The 26,045-nt window shown below is 34.4% G+C and overlaps 2 protein-coding genes across 8 annotated transcripts in view; one reads left to right on the top strand and one right to left on the bottom strand.

The window, feature by feature from the left end:
* Positions 1-901: 901 nt before the first annotated feature.
* Positions 902-14,149, top strand: LOC149780920 (uncharacterized). Of its 4 annotated transcripts, none has more exons than XM_089938018.1 (6): positions 902-1,045; positions 2,502-3,583; positions 4,052-4,123; positions 6,865-6,909; positions 7,764-7,805; positions 8,297-14,149. In XM_089938018.1, the coding sequence occupies exons 2-6, from the start codon at positions 3,406-3,408 to the stop codon at positions 11,452-11,454; spliced, it is 3,495 nt and encodes a 1,164-aa protein (XP_089794144.1). In that variant the 5' UTR covers positions 902-1,045; positions 2,502-3,405; the 3' UTR covers positions 11,455-14,149. The 4 variants fall into 4 exon arrangements, with proteins under 4 accessions (XP_089794144.1, XP_089794146.1, XP_089794145.1 ...); XM_089938020.1 differs by having other exon boundaries at positions 2,502-3,587; XM_089938019.1 differs by lacking the exon at positions 902-1,045 and adding an exon at positions 1,176-1,313.
* A 3,201-nt stretch (positions 14,150-17,350) lies between these two features.
* Positions 17,351-26,045, bottom strand: part of LOC149780919 (dynein axonemal heavy chain 5-like) — a 199,854-nt gene continuing 191,159 nt past the window's right edge. For all 4 annotated transcript variants that reach the window (XM_089938013.1, XM_089938014.1, XM_089938017.1 and 1 more), the window contains 3 exons: positions 22,202-22,571; positions 21,377-21,529; positions 17,351-19,829 (listed from right to left, as the gene is read on the bottom strand). In XM_089938013.1, coding sequence (XP_089794139.1) covers positions 19,443-19,829; positions 21,377-21,529; positions 22,202-22,571 — 910 coding nt within the window. In that variant the 3' untranslated portion in view covers positions 17,351-19,442. The remainder of the gene's footprint in view (positions 19,830-21,376; positions 21,530-22,201; positions 22,572-26,045) is intronic.

The raw sequence follows: 26,045 nt of genomic DNA, 5'->3' as shown, positions 1-26,045 counted from the left end.
GCATTTATCATGCCCGAAGATAGAATTTTCGCACACAGTGATACTCGCAATGCAAGTATAAGATCTTTCTCTCTGTGTTAATTTAAAAAACAAAAACAACGAGTATTAAACAGCTTGATGGAATTAAAAATAGTTGCCATCCAAGCCGTTTTTGAGATATTCTGCTTGCTATGATAGTACCAAATGAGCACGTCTACTCTTACCTCTATTTCAAATACTTCTGACCGTAACGTTTTGTTCTACATTGTATCCTGGTACAGTAATGGTAAAAAGACAAACTAAAGTATTTATAGGTACGAGACGGAAAATCGCATACATGGGTAGCCATGTGTGAAATTTACAGATCGTAGATGTATCCCGGTACTTCTCGTGCTCAGAAGATAACAGTCTGATTCATCATGAATTTCTAATGTTAATGCAATCAAATTGTAGCACATTAGACGAATCAGGGACTCGAACCCACGCAGACGTGAGATGGCACTGATCCGTAACGGAGCAGACAAATTGTAGCAAAATATATTTTTAAAGTCCTTTATTATGGGCAAAACATTAGTAAAGTTGTCTATTCCTCCGAACAGCAAGAAGTGTTGTGATATTACGTGATTACTCGCTTCAGTTTGAAAACAAAAGGCTGACTTTATTTCTTAAAACATTGATAGGATCTATCTTTTCATCTTGACAGCTGGCTAGTTGCTAACTTCCAATCAGTTTGTTTTAAATTTTACGAATATTGTGATAAGAATATGTATGTGAGTGATATTCTAGATTACCATATTGAATTAACTCCCTTACATTTCGCCACTGCTGTATACATTTAACTGTATATACAACAAGATTAACTAACTTCCTTTGAAGAGTTTATTTCTGAAGCAGACGATTACAGGTATTTGTGGAATATTGATCAACAGATCTTTCTCAAAGAATGAAACTAAATTGCGACACGATTAGATACATGACACTATCATAACTTACCTAGCTGATACGCAACCGTATTCATTTTGTTTTTCTGGTGAGAACGCTACCTTCCTAGAAAAAAGAAAGAAAGGTAATATGCAGTTTCATTCTGTGTGTGTTTCTCTCTTCTTCCTTCAAGTCTCTTCATATATGATAGTACCAAATGAGCACGTCTACGCTAACCTCTATTTCAAATACTTCTGACCGTAACGATGACCGCATGTCAATCGATACCCTTTTATGAAAGGTGTTTATACATGTCTGAATGAGCTTTATTTGGGGAAGGTAAAGAATGTCTTAAGGCCAGATATATCAGCTGTGAGTTGATGCGTGGAATAGTGGAACGTGGATGGCAAAAGGTAAGAATGCATTCATTGTGAATCAAAATTAATCAATACAGCCATGATTTAGAGTAGTTACGGTCTGTTCATGCAATTACAGGTGCCCTATACAATTTTCGATCTGTCGTTTCGCCGAGCACATACCTGAAGTTAAATCACTTGTTTAATTTGTGTACAAAACAATCTCATATTTTAAATACGTTCAAACGTGTTTTAAAGCAAGCATGATATAAGTATAAGATTCTTCACTATCTATCTATCTATCTATCTATCTATCTCTCTATCTATCTATCTATCTATCTATCTATCTATCTATCTATCTCTCTATCTATCTATCTATCTATCTATCTATCTATCTGTTTTACACCAAACAAGTGATTGTATACATAGACTTCAGCACATGGGGAGGGGCACTTGCCGCCACCCTATATTTTACCTCTAAACATGTTTTGGCCTACATCCGTTAAATTTAATAGCTGACCACTACATGCTCCTCCAACTCCGAAAATAATTCTGAAAGAGCGCTTTTTCTACGGATAAACTGCTTTGTTGATTTCCTTCCTGTTCTAATTCACTATTTACTTGAAAACTCGAGGAATTAAATCCATTTTTGGACACAAAAACTCGACAGTGCATAACAGGTCGCAAATGAAAGGTACTGATCGGAGAAGAATTTAACATTTGGTTATCTTGAATACTGGTATATATGTACATCACTAGAATGAAATACACATTTAAAGAGTGTTTGCCATAAAAGAAAGCTAATAGAAACTAGGCATTCTAGATGTTTCCAATTATAAACAAATGTCATACAGGTAGCTTTGAATAGATTCATCAACAACAGATTATGAGAATTATTGCTGGACTCTATTACTCAAAGCCTTCAGAATTAGGATAAAAAAAACTGAAGAGCAAAATATATTTGATGCTTTATTAAGCAATGTCTGCTGAAAATATTAAAAAAACTTCTTGTTTTAACAAACGTAAAAATGTCGAATTAATTGGATTTACAGACAGTGAGGATAAATTATAAAGATCAACACGGGAGAATCAAAGTGTCTGGCTTTCATGACCGCATATATTTTTTTATACACAGCAAATGAAAAGTTAAAGAAATTTAGAGACTGTAATGTGGAATCAAATATTAATAGCCAATACTTTTAGTTGCTTTAGATATAGTGATTCTTTGACGCCAGTATTTTTCAGGGCTATGGAAGAATTGGATGTGCATACAACCATAAATATAGTGTGCTTGAAAGAACGGAGAACAAAAACAAACAAAAAAAATCAAACAACCAACAATCTATTTTAACGGAAAAATTCACTGCGTCAGAAATTAGTATTAGCGACGATATAAATGTCGATGTCTATAGAAGTCACATACATTTTTTTAGATGGATAGTGATGTCAGATTTCCATAAGATCGTTGCTACACTTACTACAAAATATACATTAAGGCAGCTGACCTCTGAATGACAATATTATGGTTAAGGAGAAAGAATTCGTAAGTCTTCATAAAACACAGAACGTTTGGTAAAAACATCGATCAATAATGAAGACGAAACGAACTAGCATACACATGATGATGTATCTATGTCAGTTCCAGATGGAATTCTGAGTAAAGAGTCCATGGAAGATGTTTCAAAAATCGGCACCCCATCAGCAATAATCATATTTCTGGGATACGCGTAAAACGTATCAATCAGAACGCTGGGAAATTTAATGTCCCTTCAAAAGTTTCTTCGGAAGAAATCACGAAGCACAAAGTTGTCTTCAAATTCACGAAGTCCAATTCACCTCAAAAAGTTGCAATATCAGTTCTCCAAGAACAATATAACAAAGGACCCAGATAGTGAAGCATACTATTTAAAAGAAAACAAATTTAAAGAGAAAACGTTGAGCCAGACTATCGACAAATTAAGAAGTCTTCGAGGTTAAAGCTCAGACCCGAGGAATATAGGCCTATTCAATATGCAACTGCCAGCACACATAGTGAAATTAATACTAATTGTGAGGATGATACACTTGAACCTAATCCAATAGAATGGAGTCAAGTTTGTTAACATCTTTAATGAGAGGTGATAATAAGATGCATAAAAGATAAACAGAAATGAAAAAGATTAAACAGCCGAACAGACGAGACGCTTCGCCTACGAGATGGTCATATTCTGATGTAAGTCAAGCAATAACGGAAGAAAGTTTAGAACAGAATAATGGAAGAGATTTTCCCTCAAAAGATGAACAAGGTACTGGAGGTCAAGGAAACCGATGCAAGCGGTCTCCAAGCTGTAAGTAAGCATTTTTCTTCCGTAACAAAATTCACTGTAAAGATACACTTTTTCCGACCACAGTCGTATCATTGTGGTTCTCTATATAATGGACATCACGAATCGGTCAACTTGTGTGGGATAAAGTATATTCAGCGTGTACCCGCTGGTATCGTACATCATTAAATTTATTTTCTAATACTTTATAAACATGCTCGAGTAAGGCAAGTCAAGAACACAAAAATTAAAACAGTCACTATAAATTTATGTCCAGAAAATGTGGTTGAGACACTAATTAAACTTGTTTTCTTAAAATTTTCGTTCCAAAACGTCCCATCAAATCTCCAAGTTTTTCGATTCATGTATCACTTATGTGGGTGTTTCAGTATCATTTCGTGTTATCCCTCCCTTCATATATATATATATATATATATATATATATATATATATATATATATATATATATATATATATATAATTTCTTTTCAGGTCCTGGTATCTTTTATAATATCAAGAGCTGTAAATCCTTCCAGATAATCCATAGCGAGTGTGAAAATCAGGGTAAGTATGATGGCTAACTTTTGTGGTTGCGATTTCGTAGAACCACTTGACATTTTCGGTTTTCTATTATCAGTCTGTATCACAATAAATCGTCAATAATACGAAAATAAATTACAAATAAATAAATGAATAAATATATAAATAAATAATACCGTTGCTATATTAAACCACTTTATTTATCACTCCACTCTCACTCCCATCCCGCGTTCTCTCTGCATGCCATGAGGATGGCGGCAAACACTGTTTCAAGATTTAAGGATAGTGGGAACAAACGTGTGATATTTTGTTATATTTGGGAATTCTTCTATAGATCAGTCTAATACACGATTGCATAGTATAGCTAGGAAAAAATGTATAAAACAAAATAATAAATTAATGCATAACATTCTGTGTGCAAATGATTTACATCTGATACATATTACTTCTAGTTTCTTCATTTCAACCATGCTGCATTCCGTATACTTTGTTAACGTAACTTTGACTGAGTTGGTGACCGTGGACCATACTGACTGTGTCCAACTATAATTGTAGTCAGCGACTGCATATAGTCTTTGTTACAGAATACATACGTTTTCAATTCATACAAATTTAAAGGGGTATGTGCTATTGTTTCAATCCTATCGTGTGTACCGGTATTCCGGATTGTAGTCAACTTACAATAGATTGTATATCACACTTAGTGTGCATTTTGTGTTTAGGGCCACACCTTAAAATTGATATGTCTAGTATATACTGGTTGTTGTACCGGTTGATTTCACGTAGGTATACCGTATGTACTCGCTTATACGACTATTCAAAGAGCAAACAACAAAAATACTGATCTGCCATAACATAATGCACCTGCAATACCAGGGTATGTGTTATTTGTTCTACTGATTATTCCTAACAAACTGTACAGACCCAGATCTGTCGGCGCATTGTGCGATGGCAGATATGGGCCTGTGCTGTTTGCAATTGAACTCTTCTTATAAGCAAGTAAAGGGGGGGGGGGAGGGCCGAGTGATCTAAAGCGCTCTACGTTACAGATCACTGCCATCTCACATCTGTCTGCGCCAGTTCGAGTCTCGGATTCAGCCACTGTGGGTATGCGAGAAAGCTTGCCAGTAGCTTCTCGTGGGTCGGTGGTTCTTTCCGGGTCTTCCCGGGTTCTTCCTCCACCATTAATACTGGCCGCCATGTATAGCCTATCGTGTGCTGAAAAATGGCGTTAATCCCCACAACAACAACAACAACAGTAAGTAAAGGACGGTAAGTAAATTTGTTTAACATCTTCGTCATATGCTTACATTAATAATGTGACACAACGAGTTCAAGTGTGTATGTTGGAAGGCAAGAATGTACATTTATATGTGTAGATGAGATGTTACCATTTTGTTTGTGTTTGCCGTAAATATTGTATAGGATACAGAGCCTGAAGGTGGATTTACTTAAATATAACTTAGTGATCCTCTTAAAATAAAAGCGTTATTATTTGTATTAGTATTATTTTTTGTTAAAAGTGTTAAAGAAAAATGTAAGATTAAAACTGAATAAAATTATACTTGTGTAGATATGCATGCAAACTACGAAGTTATAAAAAAATAAACAAAAGAGACAATATGCACTTTAACATCTATTCATGAGTAAACGCATCTACCCTTTTCCTAAACAAAATCGTGTTTATAACAATACAGCCAGCTAGATATATGACTAATAAAAGTATCGTATTCATCCTATACTTAGAAATCAAAATCACACTAGGATACTATTCGTCAATGCACAGGCGAAAAGAAAATAAAATGCATGCGGAAATGTTATCATTTTATATTTCTTTCGTTCCTTATTTCTTCTTTCTTTCTCCTGACTTATTCCCAATCATCATTGGTGTTGACTCATAAATTTAGCACACAAGCTATAAATTAGTGAAAACAACAGAACATTATGGAAATATTTGATTACATAATCTAAAATTATTAAAAAAAGACAAACAGAAATTGAGTAGCCAAAATTCTAAGCACTCTTTAATTTAAAGATATCCCATGTTTTAAGAAAGAGAGTTTCACCACATTTTTACTCGGGCTTACTAATACCATGACAGTATGGACAAATATAAACTTAGGTGTACGAGATTTTCGGTTTACATGTTATTTTTATTGTAATATTAAACTCTAGCAAATAACACACACTCACACACACACACACACACACACACACACACACACACACACACACACATATATATATATATATATATATATATATATATATATATATATATATATATATATATATATATATATATATATATATATAAGAATTTTAACCAAAATTAAGACAAACAATTCTTTAGGATATCTTTCATTGTTTGATATATTGCACACGACTTACATACACTGATCGCAAAACATAAAATTGTAAAGTACAGTTTGCTAGAGTGGTCTAAAGCGCTCTCAGTTACGGATCACTGCCATCTCACCTTTGTCTGCGTGGGTTCGAGTCTAGGATTCGGCCAATGTGGGTATGTGAGAAAGTTTGCCAGCAGCTTCTCGTGGATCGGTGGTTCTTCCCGGGGTTTTCCCGGGTTCTTTCTCCACCATTAATACTGGCCGCCATGCATAGCCTATCGTGTGCTGAAAAATGGCGTTAAATCCCACAACAACAACAGTTTGCTAGATATAGCAGGAGTACAAATCGAAGAAAATAATATTCCAGTTAACTTCTGGTATACCTTACATTTGAGAATAAACGTCTTTTTGTTATAGATCGAGTGGGATCAGAGCAGTCACTTTCATCTGTTGGATTCATGTGTAAGTATCTGGTTCAATATTAACTTTCAGTTTTCCTTAAAAGAAATGTGTGTGTTAGATTTTATAACTAATATTAGATTATCCACCTTTATATAAACCTACTTTATATAATAACTAAGATGAAAACTGTGAGTAACTTTTCCTCACATCGAAGAAAGCAGAGGCCTTACAAATGTATATTTCGTTGTTTTTATAAGTTTTTTTTTAAATGTGTGAAAGTTTATATCAGGAAGATAAATTCGTGCAAATCTAAATTTACAGTTTGCGTACAGTATGATTGTAACAAATGCTGACATTCCATACAAATCAAGCAGTACAATATTATGAACAATATGGGTACATACCGGTCTTCAGTATTATATCTGTGATGGGTTTACAAATATTTTACCTAGTTTTTCAGCTGCTGGCTGATTCATAAAAAGATGTAAACACATTTCTTTACATGAAAGAAAAAAGAAAAAGAAGCGGTTTTGTTGAAAATTAATAAATTCTTACATACCAATTAATGTATGTTAACATATATACATGATACAGAACGACTTGAAAAACGCAGCAAGTGAACATAGCTGATCTTTCTGTTGTATTTAATCAGAATCAAAGTCAAATTTGAAAACAACAAACATTTGATTCAGACTTTATTTTTGGACCATTTAAGCGGTGTAGAATATGACGTGTCCTACGAATACATTCGATACTTCTCCATGAAGTACACGTAAACTGCCAGCTAGTATCCTCGGGTTGCATGGACTTGTCTCCTAACTTGCGTTTCACTGTACATACATACACATAAATAAGTACATACATGCATACAAGAAAAACTGTCTTTTATTAATATGTTTACATATATTTTACAGATAATATTTCTACGGCAAATATAAAGAGAAACAACATAGCAGGTAACTTCGCAAGTTTTTGAAGGTTTTGGAAATATATTTTTTTTAAAAATTGTATTTCAGACCGGTTCCTTGAATAAATATGTAAAGGTTTTGGCCAATTATTCTAATGTATTTTTTTATAGAGGCTGTAGTTTCTAGCATTTATATTTTGCCCATTGAGAAATGTTTAAACGTTTAAAAGGAAAGAAATATAATGAATCGTGTTTTACCTGTAGATTCTGTAGTTTTCCGTCAATGAATACATAAGCAGACAGTTACACACACACACACACACACACACACGCACGCACGCACGCACGCACACACGCATACATACATACATACATACATACATACATACATACATACATACATACATACATATAGGTACATTTCAATACATTATTGAAAGTCTTTGTTATTGTCTCTTGCATTAAAGTTATACTTACAAATTCTGAATTACCAATTTCATCTCACCCCTAGTAACACCAGATTAACTTGTTCAATTTTAGTGCGTTCATCAAATATCATCGGAGATGCTCGTTTGAAGGATATCTTCGTTAGAAGAGAAGGGATTCAACTCGCGGAACAGATTTTATCTGAGAAAAATATTGTTATAATAATTGGAGAAAGTGGAGACGGACGAAAGTGGATGTCATATAAGTTAATGAAACAAAGGATGAAAACTCTCCGCGAAGGTACACCTTATATTCTTTACGATATATCAGACTGGGACGATTGCATCAACATGGACGAGGATTTCGTGGTTTGTCTGGAAGATGTCTTTGGTAAAGATGCATTAGATACTGATATGTTACACAAATGGGACTTGTATTTTGGCAGTATTTTACTGTGTGCAGAAAAAAGGAAAGGCATCATTCTTACAATGCCCAAAACAATTTATTATCAAATGGTCACGGTAGATTCGAATATACAAACCTTGGAACATTATGTCATTGATCTTTCATGCACAAAACATCAGCTTTCAAACAGAACTATGGTAAAGATCCTAAGCAATTACCTTTCAAAGGCGGACACCTGTCAATGGATTAAAAACAACTATTCTGTTGTATTAAGACAGTTGGTAAATTCTCAAGTCACGGCTGAAATTTCAGAATCAAATGTTTTGCATAAACTTGTGGACGATTGCGTTGATGTTGCTACATCAATGGGATTTCCAAAGCAAGCAAAAAAATTTGTTGCAACTGGATCGACCCATTCAAAAGGTCTGAGTTTTTTCAGCGATCCATCTCACGAAGGAGTTCGTGAAATTCAGCGAATGATTGTTTCTCATCATCCATTTGATGTACGGCGGGCTTTTACCTTGCTGGCTGTTTTCGTAAATGATCGTGGTATGAACCTAGAGGAAATGCTTCAAATGCTTGGCACCATGATATTAAGTACGGACAATGTTTTTCAAGAGAAGATAGACAGAGTCACGATGGCACAAGTTCCAGCACCTCTAATGAACTTACTGTTGGAATTTGCTGATAAACGTAGATTCAGAGGGAGCATGTTGGAATATTTGGAGCTAGGAGTTTCTTCCCTTGAAGGGTCCTACATAACAAAGGACAGATTCAACTTTTATCTTTTCTCTGGTCCCAAAGTAAGAGCTGAAACAATGGTAGCTTTCCTTAGAGAAAATCCGTTTGTTTTGATCCAGCAGCTGAAAGATGAAGACTTTTGCAGATTCATTTGCCCTGTATCTTCTTTAAATGGCCCAGCATACGAATTTGACATGTCTGATATTTTTATTCGTACCATTGTGTTTCAACGGTTGACATCAATTTGTCTATCAGGTTGTGTTAAACAGGTGGTTGAACATGTTGTTCTCCGAAAACGCGTATTTGCAGATGCATTTGTTCAACATGTCGTCAGAGAAGGCAAAATAGACAATATCCTTCAGGCCAAAGACCATGAGAGCGAAGACGGAATCCTTGAAACATGCGTACAATATGAGTTCATCGGTCCAAAGTGCGACAGCAGTGTAAACCTTGCAGACAAAATTTTGATGAGATTGTCTCTCTATCCTAGAGAAAGCACACAAAAGGACAGAATGAACTCGTGGTTCAAAGAAATACTGGAGAAACTGTTCCTTCGATGTTGCATGTTAAATGTGCCAAACACATGTGGCATTCTTCTCCAGAAGTGGGACGTATTTGAAACCCACATATTGGCAAAGGGTCTGAAGTTCGCAGTCAAAAATAAGAATGACTCCGTCCTAATGCTACTCCTGAGTGCGCCTGATATGAAAAAGATACCATCAAAAGATAAAGACAAAACTCTGCGCCTGATGCTTCTCCACCGAAGCCGAGGTTCAGATACAACCTACAATGTACAAGGATGTTTAGAGGGATTTATTCGGATTGGAGCCAACATTAATTTCCATCCTCTCGGAGAAATGCCGCTTTTACATGAATTTATTTCCATGGATAACTTAGACCTCTTTCGCTTGGTTTTAAATAATGAAATTAACATCAACTGTGTAGACAGTGAGGGTCGAAATGCATTACACTTTGCAGTTGAAGAGGGAAAATCAGAATTTGTGCGGGAGCTTCTTTCTAAAAATGTTGACATCGAATACCTGTGTCCCGATGGTCTCAAGGCAATACATCTAGCGTCAAGAGAAGGTAGAGCTGATATTGTTACTCAGCTCATTAAATGTCATGGAACTATGGTACATGCACGAGATAAATATTGTAGGGTTCCTCTCCACTATGCCAATAATGTGATAGTCGCTGAGAGCCTTATTCAGAATGGTGCTAATGTAAACGAAAAAGATGTTGACGGTAACACTCCATTTCACTGGGCCGCTAAAACAGGCAATGTTGACTTACTGGAGTTTCTTCACCAAAATGGAGGGGACTGGGACAATGAAAATAACGAGTCTCGCGTACCATTGTTTATGGCCTGTGAAAATGGGAGAGACTTGGCTGTAAAGTGGATTCTGGAATTATATCGTACAAGTGATGCTGAAGAAAAAGCGCATTTATTTCCTGTCATCACAATGGCAGCAAGGAAAGGTAACTACCATTTGGTAGAAGCTCTGCTGAAAGCAAGGGCACTAGCTGCGTCAGTTGATGCAATTGCTGCGGAAAAAGGAGATACACAACTACTCGATTTGTTGCTTAAGTACAATATTCATCTTGGTTCTCCAGACACCGAGGGTAATACGTCATTACACATTGCCGTAGAAAAAGGAGACATTTCCATGATTCAGAAACTCCACCAACACGGCGTTGTTATGGACGCCATTTCTAGAAAGGAAGAGCTCCCGATACATGTAGCATTAAGACTGAAACGGTTGGAAATCTTCAAGTTTCTGTACAACCTCACAAAAGAGCCGCAATCTTCTCTCCCTTACGGAGACTCTACTCTCCATATGGCCTGTAGATTGGGAAGAGTGGAGTTCGTCAAGTACATCTTACAAACGAACATAGACATTTTAAATAGACAAAATGATTTAGGGAAATCCCCATTACACGTTGCGGCGGAAAATGGACATCTAAATATTGTTAGCAATTTAGTTTCTGCAGGAGCAGATATCCAAATCAAAGACAATGATTCAAAAACTCCTCTCGATCTAGCAAGGGCAAAGTCAAGAAACCCCTTGAATCAAGGAGAAAAAGAATCATACAAAATAATTTGCCATTTGTTATCTAGCAAATAAATTAGGCAGAATTTACACTGTGGAACCTGAAAAAATACTGTAAACATGGATAGATTCTTCAACCAATGTCGAACTTCAGTATACATCGTTCATAACCGTATCGGTTAGAACAAAATATCGACTATTCTATAGTAGTGTTTTCTATAGTACTTTTAAGGTATGGTCATTCACCGTTTCGTGCTTCCACAATTGTTATTTACATCATCATCTAAAATACAGTTTAACCATTTTATGCATGATATTACAATGGACATTCTAGCATAAGACCTTTTCAAATCTGAATAACGATTCCTGATCTGCCCTATCATTCACTATGGTCATCGTTTATAGAAATAGAAAACCATTATGCAAAGTCTTCTTAAATTGGGCTCATGAGTGTTCTATAACAAAAATCTGACAGAAATCATCCTGGTTTGATGGTTTATCAGATTTGTTCCCATGATGCTGATGCCTCATGAAATATGTCAATATGGCTGCTGTTACTATATATATATATATATATATATATATATATATATATATATATATATATATATATATATATATATATATATATATATATATATATGCAATAAACTGACAACGAACAGTCCGAAGCAAGTATCTAACTAGCTTGAGCGCTTTTGACTCTATAATGAGTCTTTTTCAAAGGCAAATACAAAACATAAGGCAAACATATAAAACAGAGAAACAGTTATGTTTGCAAAAGTTTACATGGCTGTTTCTACAGGAATGAAACTGTTAACTTCATTATGTTTCAACTAGTTTATTTCAACTTGTTGCTGATACTGGAAAATATTTGTATTGACCTAGAAATCGATGAGCCATAAGGACATCTGTTATTTTACGTAAATTTATGTAAGCGCAAATTATATACCAGATACTTCATTGTTATAGTGGTCATTATAGACTATTAAGCAAATTTAAAGAATTATTTAATAGAAAATGTGTCGGCTGCAAAATATAATTTTATTTGTGCATGGTTGTCTTTTTCTAGTCTTCTTGGTTTAAACCTCTTGGTTTCAATGTCCTAAGGCGGCGTATCCAATAAGATTCCTTTTCATTCCTGGTTTGGGAACTTCAGTTGGGGTTGTGAGCAATTGCAATAAGTGTTATATCACAGAAAGTGTGGCAGGGGAGAAGTGTACTGCGACCGGGCTTCTGTACAGCTTCTTTGTCATCCAATCAGATCTATGAAGGTTGATCCTTTTGTGTAGCTTTTCAGTTTCTCCAACATACTGAAGTCTAAAGATCTTACATGTGATGAGATAAATGACATTCTCTGTTTTTGTACGTTTTGTTTGAACCATGTATGTTTAGTTTTTCTTTAGTCACTGTGCTAGAAAATGTCCTGTTCGATTTCATTTTGTTTATATAATTGATTAAATTGTTGTATTTTAGGGCTTAAGTTATTCTGTTTTGTATCTGTGCTCAGATCTCTGTTATTCCATCGATTAATTTCATAGTTTGTTTTATTGTTCGATCCTGGCAATAACACTGTGGTCGATCTTCTCCTAGATAATGATGGCCAAAAATGATAAGGAGTGGGACCATAAGCTTTAGTTGGAACACAACTTGAAACAAGAATGGCAACGCCTTCTTACGTGAATAACTATTTAGAAAAATTATAATTTCAAGGCAAAAATAATGCAAATCTCAAAGAAAAATTCTAAGTCAAGTGGCAGAAACATGAGCGAAGAGAACAAATCTTAAAAACCTATATCACCAGAGAAGGTAACTTTACAAAAGCTAAAAGATCCACATAGTTTGTAAAAAATTTGTAAACGTTCATAAGAATAATATACTTTGAGGCAGTAACATCTTTATAAAGTAATGCACTCTCTATTAGAAATTATGTATCTATACTCATGATAAACACCATATTTATCTTCTTGAAACCATAGCACACATTATATTTACTTGTATTGCATTTTGTAATATGGGCTGGTGGACTAAATTACTGAATAAAGTATTATTATTATTACTATTATTACTGAATTTAAACAGTCAACACAGATAAATTAAGAAAAGAGTAAGAAGCGTATTACAAACTAAGACAACAAACACGGCATAGCCTACTCACATGACAAGAAAAGACTAACACTGATTCAAATAAAATGTAATCATTAACAATATATTTGTGTTATTCTTGTTTTGGAATATATGCTACATTTTAAAAAACAGTCAACTTGTAATGACATTATAAGCTACTACTGATGAATGTAGGTTCTGCTGTCCTAGAAACAACCACAGAAAGGAAACAGTTGAAGTAAATTCAATTCCAAATATGGTGTAAAATAAAAAAACTCATAAAATTTTAATCAATAAAAGGCAAGCATAATGAGTAATATAATAAATGAAAACTATTTGCCATTCAATATTATTTTCAGTTCTTACAGTATCGTTTAGAAGATGACATATAATATTAGAATAAATTCGTTATTATCAAAGAGTAAAACTCCATCATTATTGCCTTTTCTATAAAAGAGAAAAGGTTGATGCAAACATAGGTAGTCTAGCTTGCCTGCTAACTTGCAAGCATGATAAAAGATGTATAGATTGATAGCAAAACATAATTCAGACTTTCTGATTCTGACAGTGACCTAGTAATCAAAATCATATTACAACTTGGATTATATTTTTCTATATCTTTTGATTTTCATATAATTTAATAAAATATGTGTTATGGAATATATATTGTCTTACATGTGTCTGTATAATGAGCATTATGGTAAGTTTTCTCTTACATGTGTGCCTCTTACCCTTGCTTACTGTATGCTTTATGTCTTGTATCAAAATAGTTTTGTATTACATGTTGATTTTACCAAATTAATAGTACCATGTCTACTACTACTGGGTGGCTGAGTGGCCTAAAGTACTTGTCTTTACCAATCACTGCCATCTCACCTCTGTCCGCATGGTTTCGAGTCTCGGGCTTGGCCAATGTGGATATGTGAGAAAGCTTGCCAGTAGCTTCATCTGGGTCAGTGGTTCTTCCCAAGGCTTTCCCTGGTTCTTCCATCACCAGCTATACTGGTTACATAGCCTATATTGTGCTGAGAAATAGCATTCAACCAACAACAACTAATCTGAATACTCTAAACTAGAAGATTGGGATGAATGTCACACCATAGTAGGTCTAGTTATCCCAACAAAGTTCAACCAATATGGCCTGTCCATTTGACCTTTCACCGGAACAGGCATTCAAGTCTGGTCCACCTTATAAAGAAGTATAGTGGTGTGTATGGCTTATCTGAGGGAGCAATCTCATTGAACCAGAATCTTGCACGACTCTGATATTTACCCCAATCAAGTTTCTGGTAAACAACATTATAATGGATTGCTTCCAATGGGTGTTACTCATTTTCTTTTTTCTTTCTTTCGTTTCATAAAATGCAGTATCTACATTGTTAATTTCATTGAACCTATTCATGCACAAGTGATGCATATGAATATTACTGTATGTAATTTACACAGTCAAGATGGTATGTACTGCCTAAATGCACACAATACCAGTAGCTGTAAGCTCCCAGTGAGTCAGTTACACAGACTAAATGTTCAGAAGAATGGTATCCAATGGAACTGCTTATGGAACATCTACCCTCATTATTATGAGAACTTCAGGTCACACAGGATGCCATCTATGGCACAACTTCAGTTATCCACTACTTGAAACTTAAGGTTGCATTTATGGTTGAACTCACTGGGTAGAATTTCAAAGGACTGGAGAGGACACCTTGCTCTTGAAATGATTGTCAATTTTTGTATTGACCTTGTTTCTGATTTTTGTAATTGTTGGTCCTGTTTTCTAAAGTCAGCTGTTTTGTCAACATATTGGGTGGCACAAATTTTGCTTTTTAATGAAATGTCCTAACCTTTCATTAATACTGCACATATTTAGTGCTGATTAACTCTTAAATGTAATACACTCAGGCATTGGCTTGCAGATTAGGAAATGACATGTCTTCATACTATGTTGTACGTTTCTACTTGTGCACTAACTTTTTAATTCAGTTCAGCATGCACAAGGTGGTATTTTATGTGTCTGGATCATCCGTAAGTTAGTCATGCAGAGTAATCAATAGTATTCTAGTTTCTCCCCATTGTCTGAGTGATATCATCTAGGTGATATTTTGTTATGAAAGGCATAACATTGTTGGCAGTCTTAGCTTTGTACCAAGGGAGACTGTATCAATGGCCTTAATTTTTCTATTTTTCATTAAAGTTAAATTTATAGTTTTCATCTTGTATGCCACCTTTTTAAGTACCTTTGGAGTTCCCTAAGTCTATTCTTATGAGTCTTCTCCTTTGAGTAGATATGTTTGATGTGAATACACAGGCCACACTGTAGGTTTTGAATTATATCTTTAGGATGACAGCTGGAGGTGGGGGGGTAAGAGATCTTGATAGGAGGTTAGTAATACAATTTCAATTTCTCTATTTTCATCATTACAATGTGAATAGAGTATACAGGAACTATTGCAAATCCCAAAAATCACTGGAGTTATGCTCTTACACATATACACCAGATTAGGGGTCAGTATGATGCTTTCTCCTTAGGTTTTGCTCTAGTCTTCCCATAAATATGCTAGCATACAAAGGAGTCACTTGGTGCCTCTGAACACTGACTTTAAGATAATGCTGATCACAAAACACAAAAATAATGATCTTCAAATTATGGAAGTGGGGGGGCTTAAGTTTGTGGTGACACTGTGATGCTTCCTTATGAGCTTGTATCCCATCATCACTATGTTTTATTGTTTGTATTATTTTAGCCGAGATAGTTTGTGATATCTTGTATATTGGAAGAGATTTGTTGTAAAAGGTTCTGAGAAGGCAATCAACAAATTCTGTTTTCTGGAGTGGTTGTTGCAAGAGATAGATTTACTGGGGTTTAACAGATGTGTGCATTTTTAAGGAGAAGGTAGAAATGGCTGGTTTTTTTTGTCAGCATGGGTCTTATCATCTATGTACCCTGCATCATACATATGGGTCTGCCTGATGATCATTGCATTTCTGTGTTTCCAATCTTCATCTGGTTTTGTATGGAACCTTTGATCAATACATATAAGAGTGTTGATCTGAGAGTGGATTAAAAAAATACACATTAATTTTACTACCTGCCAACTTATATCATAATATGAATTAAGCTTGCCCCATGCTCAGTGAAAGTAATAATTGTTCTGTTAAACATGAGGAGAGACTACTCCGGTGGCCTAGTGATTAGAGTGTCTGCCTCAGATGCAGGAGGTTATGGGTTTGGGCCATGGCTGAGTCATACCAAAGACTTACAAAATGGTACTAGCAGCTGACTCACTTGGCACTCAGCATTAAGATGTTAGTGTTAAGATTGGTTGGCCTGGTGTCAGGATAATGTGACTGGTTGGGACAAGATGCTACATGTCTGTGGCACAATGGCCCAGTGCTAGACATCACATTAAACTATAAACTGCCAAATGCAGATATCATAGCAATATGACTGAAAAATTGTTAAAGCTACATTAAAAGTCTGAAACAAACACAATACATTAAACATTAAGACATGCAAGCTGTAGGTGTTGGTCACTTAATTATTTTTATTGATCAGCTTTGCTGAGAGTAGCATCTAGAAATAAGGAGCATACTAGATAAAAACTCTGAAGCTATAACGAAAACTTATCAAATTTGAATTTGTGCTAGAGCGAAGCATGTTTAAGTGGTGTTTCCATGTATATACATGTAGTTATGATCACAAATATGTAATTTTTTGGGAAGCAACAAGTCTTGCAATATAAGTAGGTGAAAAAGCCAAGAACTATCAATGGAAGAAAGAAGCCAACAATAATCAGTGGAAGAAGAAAGAAGAAAATTATGATTTGCTAGTAACTGAGCATAAAATGAAAATAAAATTCAGCAATGAAGATGAATTATTTATTCTAACAATGCATTAAAGAACTAACAACTAAATTTATGTGCTGCCAAAAATGGCATGTTGTAGAGATATTTAGAAAAAAATATTTCATAAACTACATGTATGAATTACATTTATGTGAAGTAAAAGTTATATACTGGACGGAATTACATTACAGATAAAAATGAATAAATATGGAATTGTTGGAAAGTGGAAAGTCCCTGTGTATGCATGTGATAAAGATGAATTACCGTACACTTTTGATTATAAGTCCAACTACAAACTGTACAGACCCAAATTTGCCTTCTCATGATATGCAAGCAGATCTGGATCTATCAGTAATAAATATAACAAACAATAAAGGCCAGTATATAATATGAGAGCAAAACAGGATCTATGTTGTTTGCATTTAGACTCAACTGATAAGGAACTATATACAGTAAATACTAAGAAAGTTAATAACTTATTTATATAATTTTTGTCTGCATCAGAAAAATGTGGCCAGTTTGAATAAAAGTGAATAAATATTGTCAAATGTCAGATATTTACACTTTACAGCCTTAATTCCACTTTTGCTGAAAAGATGCAATATTAAGTTCTGCATCATTCTGATTTCTCCCCAAAATATGCAGCATATTAAATTACAATTAACTTGCAATACATATATAATACCATATGAAATATAACTCCTCTTTCAAATGTGTTTGCAAATATATAACTTTAAAAATGTGAAACTAGGTGATGTCAAAATCTTGAAGATTACATATCTTCTAGCTCATGTACCTATAGTTTGAAGTAAGCCAAATTTTAATGAGGACAAATATCAAACAGAACATACATTCATACATACCATATATTCTACCTGAAAAGTTGAGTCCAAATACTTACAGCACTGGTAGATCTTGGTCTTTGCAGTATGTTAGGAGTAGTTAGTGAAACAAACAACACATACCATGATCTGCCTATGCATTATGTGATGGCAGATCATGGTCTATGTTATTTACAGTTGGAATCAACTTAAACAAGAGTACATATGGTAAGTATTATAAATATATTGAATACAAGTATGAGAATATTTGGACACAAATTTTCTTTCATTTGTCAACTCTGGAACTTACTAAATTTTTGCTCTTCTGAAACCACAGGAATACTTGTTACATAACAAAAATAGATGTTTTGTCTCCTAGATTTATCATTTATTCTTAATTCAGTCCAAAAAAATAGAAAACATTTACATTTTTACCACGTATGTAGATATGTATGATGACAAAGTTGAAATAATTGATAACAAGTTTATAACAATTATTAAAAAAATCACACAATTAATCAAACATCAAAATAGAATCTCACAGACTTTATTGAAATATGAAAACTCTTAAGTTAAATCATATTTAATTTCTTGAACTATGACTGGTATGTAAAACGCCCATTACCAAATTTCAATTTCTACATAAAGGCTACATTCGCAGCTCATATAGAAAAGGACATGTATGAAGACATTTCACTATTGATACAATAATGCATAAATTCTAACATAAAAATACCAAATATTGCTATTCTACATTAATTCTGACAAGTTATTCTGTCCTTTTTTCCTAATAAGATAAGAAGATATTAAATACCAAGTATTTAAATTTGATTTATATGTCTTTGATAAGATAGTGTATAGATAGAAAGTATGTTGCAACAGAAAAGTACATTGAGTAATCACATTAATTTATGTTAGGGATATAATTACATTTATGTGATTTATGACTGGATAATTCCAGCTCAGCTAAATTTTAGTCCATGCATAAAAAGAGGACATAAATATAAATGTATACATGGTTCTCAAATCTGGTAGGAATATTGACAAAGTATTTTGACAACAGATATAATTTGCTAACTTCGGATCCATTTTTAGGTTATAATATCACAATAATAAAAGTATAACTAGTTATCATGAAAAGAGGTTTAAAATTTTTTCCAGTCATATGAAAGTTGAAAACAAAATGTCAATATTTTGGAACTGTTCAGTGTATGCTGACATTGTCACTTTTGATAGTTTCATAAAATGCTGCCCAGCAAAATGGGAATTGTTTACTTGTCTGCCAGTTAATTACTTCGTGTCACACAGAAGGGCAACTCCTCGTAGTGTCCAGTGGTCTGGATTTTGATGAGTCTTCAAAACAACAGTGGTAATGAATGTCAAGTCAGTTCTGCGTGGTTTCTTGTAAATGGGGCAGACATACATTTTTGGATCATAACCACTTGTGCTGTTGATAGCATAGATATGAACAACTGGCATCAACTCAAATAGAACTTTAGGTTTGGGTTCGATCAGTTTGCTGCCGCGCTTATCCCAGCCAGCTCCCTCTAGGAAGAGACCATACACATAGACACCTTCTTGTGGTGGCTGTGTAATGTCATCCTTCAGAGTCTTAAGAACATCGTTATGTACAACAACAGTGTCCAATGCCCAGCCTTTGTGAGCTCTGGTTACCTCCTGAAAAATGACAAACAAGTTATATTCTGATACTGCCTGATAAAACAGTTACTGACATGGACTTTATACAAATTACTTGGAGATTCAATGTGATTAATTCTTGAAGAATCTTAAAATGTGCAAGATACAAGCCAAATTTGTTCCTCTAAATAATAAATTAATGGAATTTGAAACCTACCATATTTTTGATATATTTCTAAACTTGTGTGAACCTTTGTATATACTGCCAAAAGTTACTCAATATACCTGCTTAAAAATTAGTCCATAAAACTGCACCTTTCATATTTACTCTAAACTATAGGAATTATAAGCAATTTGCTAAATAAAAACACACATCTCACTCCCAATGCCCCAAGATGTAGATGAATCCAGATGTAAAAGAAAATGGGCAATAACTAGTACAAAAATCAGAACGATTATCAAAGTTCCATGAAACACTACATTACAAGTTGCATTCATAAGATTTTGTCTTACAGTCAAATGAAAGACATAAAGGACAACAACTCTAACAAATATTGATAGAGCCAAGTGATACAGCAGTATGTGCATCTTCAAATGATGCCCACAGCATGTACTAAGTTCCATGGCAAACCAATCAAATATGTGAGACTAGGGGTGTTCATAAGATTCTGTCATACACTGCATCAGGTTCCAAATCAACAAGAGAAATAGCTGTGACAAAACTCAATGGAGCACAGTGATTTCTCGATGTGCCATCTTCAGATTATGATTATAGCATTTTCCAAGTTTTGTGGCAATCCACTAAAATCTGTAAGACTAGTTGTGTCCAGAAGATTCTGTGATACTCATAGCTAAAAGTAAAAGAAGGGCAATAACTCCTCTAAAAAGTAAAGTACACAGTAATTTGATAATATGCACATCTTTTGGTGCTGATCATAATATTTACCATTTTTCATGGCAATCCATACAAACTGGAGCCACTTGCACTAAGAAGATCATGTCATAGACAGCAATAATTAAATGAGAAAAAGGAAAATAACTCTTCATGTGTCAACAACAATATTTACCAAGTTTCATGGTAATCCATCAAGTAACTGCATGACTAGTAATCCTAATGAGATGGAACGCCAGATGGACAGAGAGATATACAGCAGAAGATTACTATATACATGTACTGTGGCCTCAACATAGATAATGCATACTAATGACCACAAGACAAAATGATTAGACCCAGGTCTGTTATAATATATCATAGTCTCTCACTACAAGACCCCTCAATATACTGATGCCTTCCTTATGCATCATAATGAATACCATTAAATTAGGTGTATTTTATTATTGCTGCTTAATTTATTTCACTTCATTTTAGTTAACTGCTAATGAGAACATATTATAATGTGATTTTGCATCATAAAATAACCTGTTTGTGTTTATATGCACTATTTTGATACAACCTTATTGACACAAACATCCCTTGTTTATAACATGAGCATGTACAGTATGGTTCTCATCAACAAAATGGAAGTACTGCACATAAGTAAATATGGCAGAACTGTCAGAATGTGAAAAAATAGTATAAGACTAACTTGTCTCATAGCAGTAATGAATCCTTGGGCATTAAAGAAGCCAGTCATCCAGAAGCAGTTGGGTCGGCCCTCAAAGCACCAAGACTGGAACTGAGCATTTCTGTCAATCAATTCTGTGAACCAGAAACCAAGGGTACTGGAATCCCAAGATATCTGCAATCATAAAGATCATTAATTAAGGGTACTGGAATCCCATGATATATATAAGCATAAAATATCATTAATTATAGTTAATGGAGTACCAGGACAGCTGCAATTATAAAGATCATTGATTAGATAGTGCCATACATATGTATGTATGTATGTATGTATGTATGTATGTATGTATGTATGCATGCATGCATGCATGCGCGCACACATGCACACATGCACGTATGTATGTATGTATGTATGTATGTATTTATGTATGTATGTATGCATGCACGCATGCATGCACACACGCACGTATGTATGTATGTATGCATGCATGCATGCATGCACGCATGCATGCACACACACACATATGTATGTATGTATGTATGTATGTATGTATGTGTATCTATGTATACCGAAAAATCTTTGTTGAACAGCTAGTAGCTATTTCTGGAAAGAAGTGGCCTCCTCCAACAAGTGGCTATGCTTTATACTAAGGTTTATTTCTGATACAATTTTAAGTAGCGACACGGAATGTGACATTTCAGAAATGAAATTGCTAATAAGGTGGCAACATCAAAAAGGTATGTAACTATCTTGTAGACAGTTTTATCAGTTTTCCCCTTGCAAAAGTCTAAAAATATAAAATAAAAATTATTTATTTCTGTCATCTTTAGAATGATATATCCCTACCTTTTGCCAGACTCGGGGAATCCTGGCATCGTACATGCTGTCGAGGGCATCTCTCAGATTCTCACTCATGATGATGGTACCATCGATTGCTAGCTTCAAGTCATTTAGGGTTGTTCGAACTACACTGATCACACACTGCATTCTATCAATCTCCTGTCTCAAGAAAATATTCATGGGTTGCAGTGCTCCCATTTTCTGTAACCTCTGCTTGACCTCAAAGTCAATGTAATCATTTGGTAGCTTCTCCAACATATCGTCACAAAGTCGATAAACCATGCTTTCTCTTGTCTCACCAGCACCACTACTGCTGTCTTTTGGCTGGATGTTTAGGATGGTATCCAGAATGGACTTGGCTGTTTTACTGGAGTATCTATATAAATAATTAAAATAAACATTATAGCAAAATGACTGCATTGGAATGTATAACCTTTAAACAGCTGGAATAACACTTGCAGTCCAAGTTCAGCATGGTAAAAAATGAAACTATCTTTAATTCTGTGTGGTATTCGACACTACACCAAATAATAGTATCAACATACCAATGGACTACAGCATATTTTGCAAGTAGTGGTGAATATTCCATGATACCACTGGATGAAACAATGTGAGAATGCTGTACTACATTCCAACAGTGTTCTTCTGACCTTAGACAAATGAAGTACCACAAATTTCCCAATGATAAACCCTTCTGCATCTATTACAAAATCTTTGAAATTTCATTTCAATAACTTTCTCCATCCAAAAGGCAACCCAACCCCTCCTTTTTCTAAGACTTGACAAGATTGGCCTTCTGTGGTTTTCATAGGAGAAATGCTGTAACTGAAAACATTTGTGATTAATTTTTTTTACGATTCTCTTATTTCAAATATAACCAGTACAAGTAAAATGTACTATGATCAATAAATACCATTCATTCTGTAAGCAAAATTGTATGCCTTTTCTCAGAGGTAGAGCTACGATTGCAATTAAAATTCATCCATTTGAATCAAATTTTATTTATAATTATATCACTAACAATATCCTCAGAGTGTTATTTAGTAAAAAATACAGTTGTCCCTCACTATGAGGTACCTCAGTATAATGCAATCTGTCTTATAAAGTAAGTATGATCATGGACTCCATTTCTTCATTAAATAGGAATACTATGTAAAAAAACACCTCCATAAAAGGTGACCACCCAAAAGGCTGTCAACTTTAATGACTCCCATGTCCAGCATTACAATTAGGGAATAATGTACCTTATCCAAATATTTTAATTTCATTTTTTCCCCAAAAAATACCATATGAACTGATATATGATATGGATCAAACTTTAAACAGTAAAGATGTGAAACAGACATAACATACAGTAGTCCCTGACTATGAGGTGCCCCAGTAAAAATCAATCAGTGTATGCTCATAGATTCCAATTCATTATTTTATAGTAATAATATGTATAAAACACCCCTACAGTACTTTCTTACTACAATGCACCTCAGTATATTACAGTCCATGAAATACCTTATATACTCACCTATAAGCAGAGTCAAACTGCAAATAACGAAGATCCTGATCTGCCATAGCCCTGCTGATCAGGGTCTATGTTGTTTGTTCTACTAATTACTCCTAACAAACTGCACAGAACCAGATCTACCAGCACATTATACAATGGCAGATCTGGGTCTGTGTAGTTTGCAGTTGGACTTGACTTATAAATGAATATATACAGTAAAATGGATATAGACATGGAATCTATTGTATTTAGTTATATTCTGTTGCTATTAGTTATGTCATTGAGTCACTGTGACATCTAAAAGTTATTTAGCTGTAATAACAAACATGGACTTAAGGCCAGTTCAAAATGGCCACTATTTACATCTAAGGTTTTTTTGTTCTCCATGCAAATGAAAGAAGTTGAGGATATTGCAATTGCCAGTTTGATGTGTGTAATACAGTGTGACCCCGCTATAGCGCTCTCCGTTATAACAGGAATTTGTATATAACACAGTTGTGGCATGGCTCCCAAAATTTCATATACATGTATTTTACTTGTGCAAAAAAAAAATGTTTCTTATAAACTACGAAAAAAAATGTAAAAAGTTATCATTTTGGGGAAGAGATCACGTATGAATAATACAAGACGATCGTGGCTTGGCTCCTGAAATTTTATATGTATTTTTCTTGTACATGAAAAAGTATTTTTTTCTTCTTAAAAGTACCCAAACTTGGATTGTTTCTCCTTATTGGCTGCAAAACATACCATGTGGCTTTTTTTTATCTTACTGGCAACATTGTTCGCTGTTTAAACTTTTATATACAACCACTGGTTTGGAGTGCATAAATTCAGAGGCCCCATGAAAGGAAGCCACAAACTGGATATAAAATGCACTGAAATTTATATATTGTTACATAAACAAATTCTTTGTCCATATTGACAAACCATCTAAACAGTGCATTGTTATATCATAATCTGCTTATCTTGACATCTAGCATGAGTTTTGTATGCTGTGAGATATCTGCTTTTTTGTTGTTGACATTTCTGGTAATGGAGGTCAACTGGATGAGGCATTGTCTCATAATCTATCTTTCATCAGATTTTTGGCCACTCGCTAATAATTAATATATTTACAAAGACTGACATTTGTATGTGGATGGTAAGTAAAATTCCTCTTCTTTTTCACTCAGAATTAAATCCTCCAGAACACTCATATTTTCTGTAATAATCCCTGACATCAAAATATCTGCATCTATCGTCTGTTGACCCTTTATTAATTTTCAGACACATGCGTGGAAAGCAGCATCACGCTGCTACCACAAATGTAAAAAAAATATATAAAAATAACACATCTTACTTATTGGTTTATTCAATAGGCATGGAGGGACAGTAACTAGAATAGACCAAACAACGGCCAATTCCTTTTTAAAAATGTACCCAGATAAAAAAGTTTGCTGAAATTTCAAAGGAAACATTACTTTTGAAGCAAATGGAAAAAATACCAGTCTCAATCATGCAATACAATTATTTGATGTTGCCGCCACAATAAGAAATGGGCATTTGTTTGGTTCTCCAAAATTGTCCTTTAGCTGTGACTTCAATGCGCATGCACCCTTCATCAAAGAAAGCCGACCACAATCTTTCAATAACAGCAAAGAACTTTTCTTCAAAGGAAGACAGTACCAAACTTAAATAAAAGTGATGGAAGCTGATGGATTTTCACATTTTCCAAAGTGACTGGAACACATTAACTGTTCTGTGAAAGTTTCCTTTTTGTAGGGAAAATGTTTACGCTTACAAACGCTACCAACGGCAGCTTAAAACGTAAACTAACTTTTACCAACTTGGAACGTACTGAAAAGTAAATTTGTTTTATCATTTGTTATGTGATTGTGCTATGTTTTTCCACTGAATTCAGACCAATATGACTTGTTACAAAATTACTGAATATTTTTAAGCTGTGTGTGTGTGCATATATTTTCGATGGAATCACTTGTATTGTGGATTCAATGTATATAATGAGGTTTGTGGGTGAGTACACGGTGTTGATACTCTATTCATGCTATACATTAGACATTTATATATAAACAGGATTCATGTAAATTTGTATCCAATTCATGGTTCTCTAAATAAAGTAAACTATTATATATGTCTTCTCTGTTTTCACTACATGTGTATTTCTCATTTAATATGCATCAATTTAAGATGTTAACTGTGCCGATGAAGCACGTATTTTACCGCCCGCATTTATTACCTACACCCACAACAATTTGTTTTGGGTACATTTTCTTCAGCTAACTGACCTGGTTGCTTATAACACAGTTCGGTCTATGGCTCCCAACTATCATGTTATAGCGGGGTCACACTGTA

The sequence above is a fragment of the Sinohyriopsis cumingii genome, chromosome 16 (assembly GCF_028554795.1).
Source record: "Sinohyriopsis cumingii isolate HCF-2022 chromosome 16, ASM2855479v2, whole genome shotgun sequence".
Classification (NCBI taxonomy): Eukaryota; Metazoa; Mollusca; class Bivalvia; order Unionida; family Unionidae; genus Sinohyriopsis; species Sinohyriopsis cumingii.
Note: the sequence above shows the minus strand (reverse complement) of the source record. Positions and strands in the feature narration are given on the sequence as shown.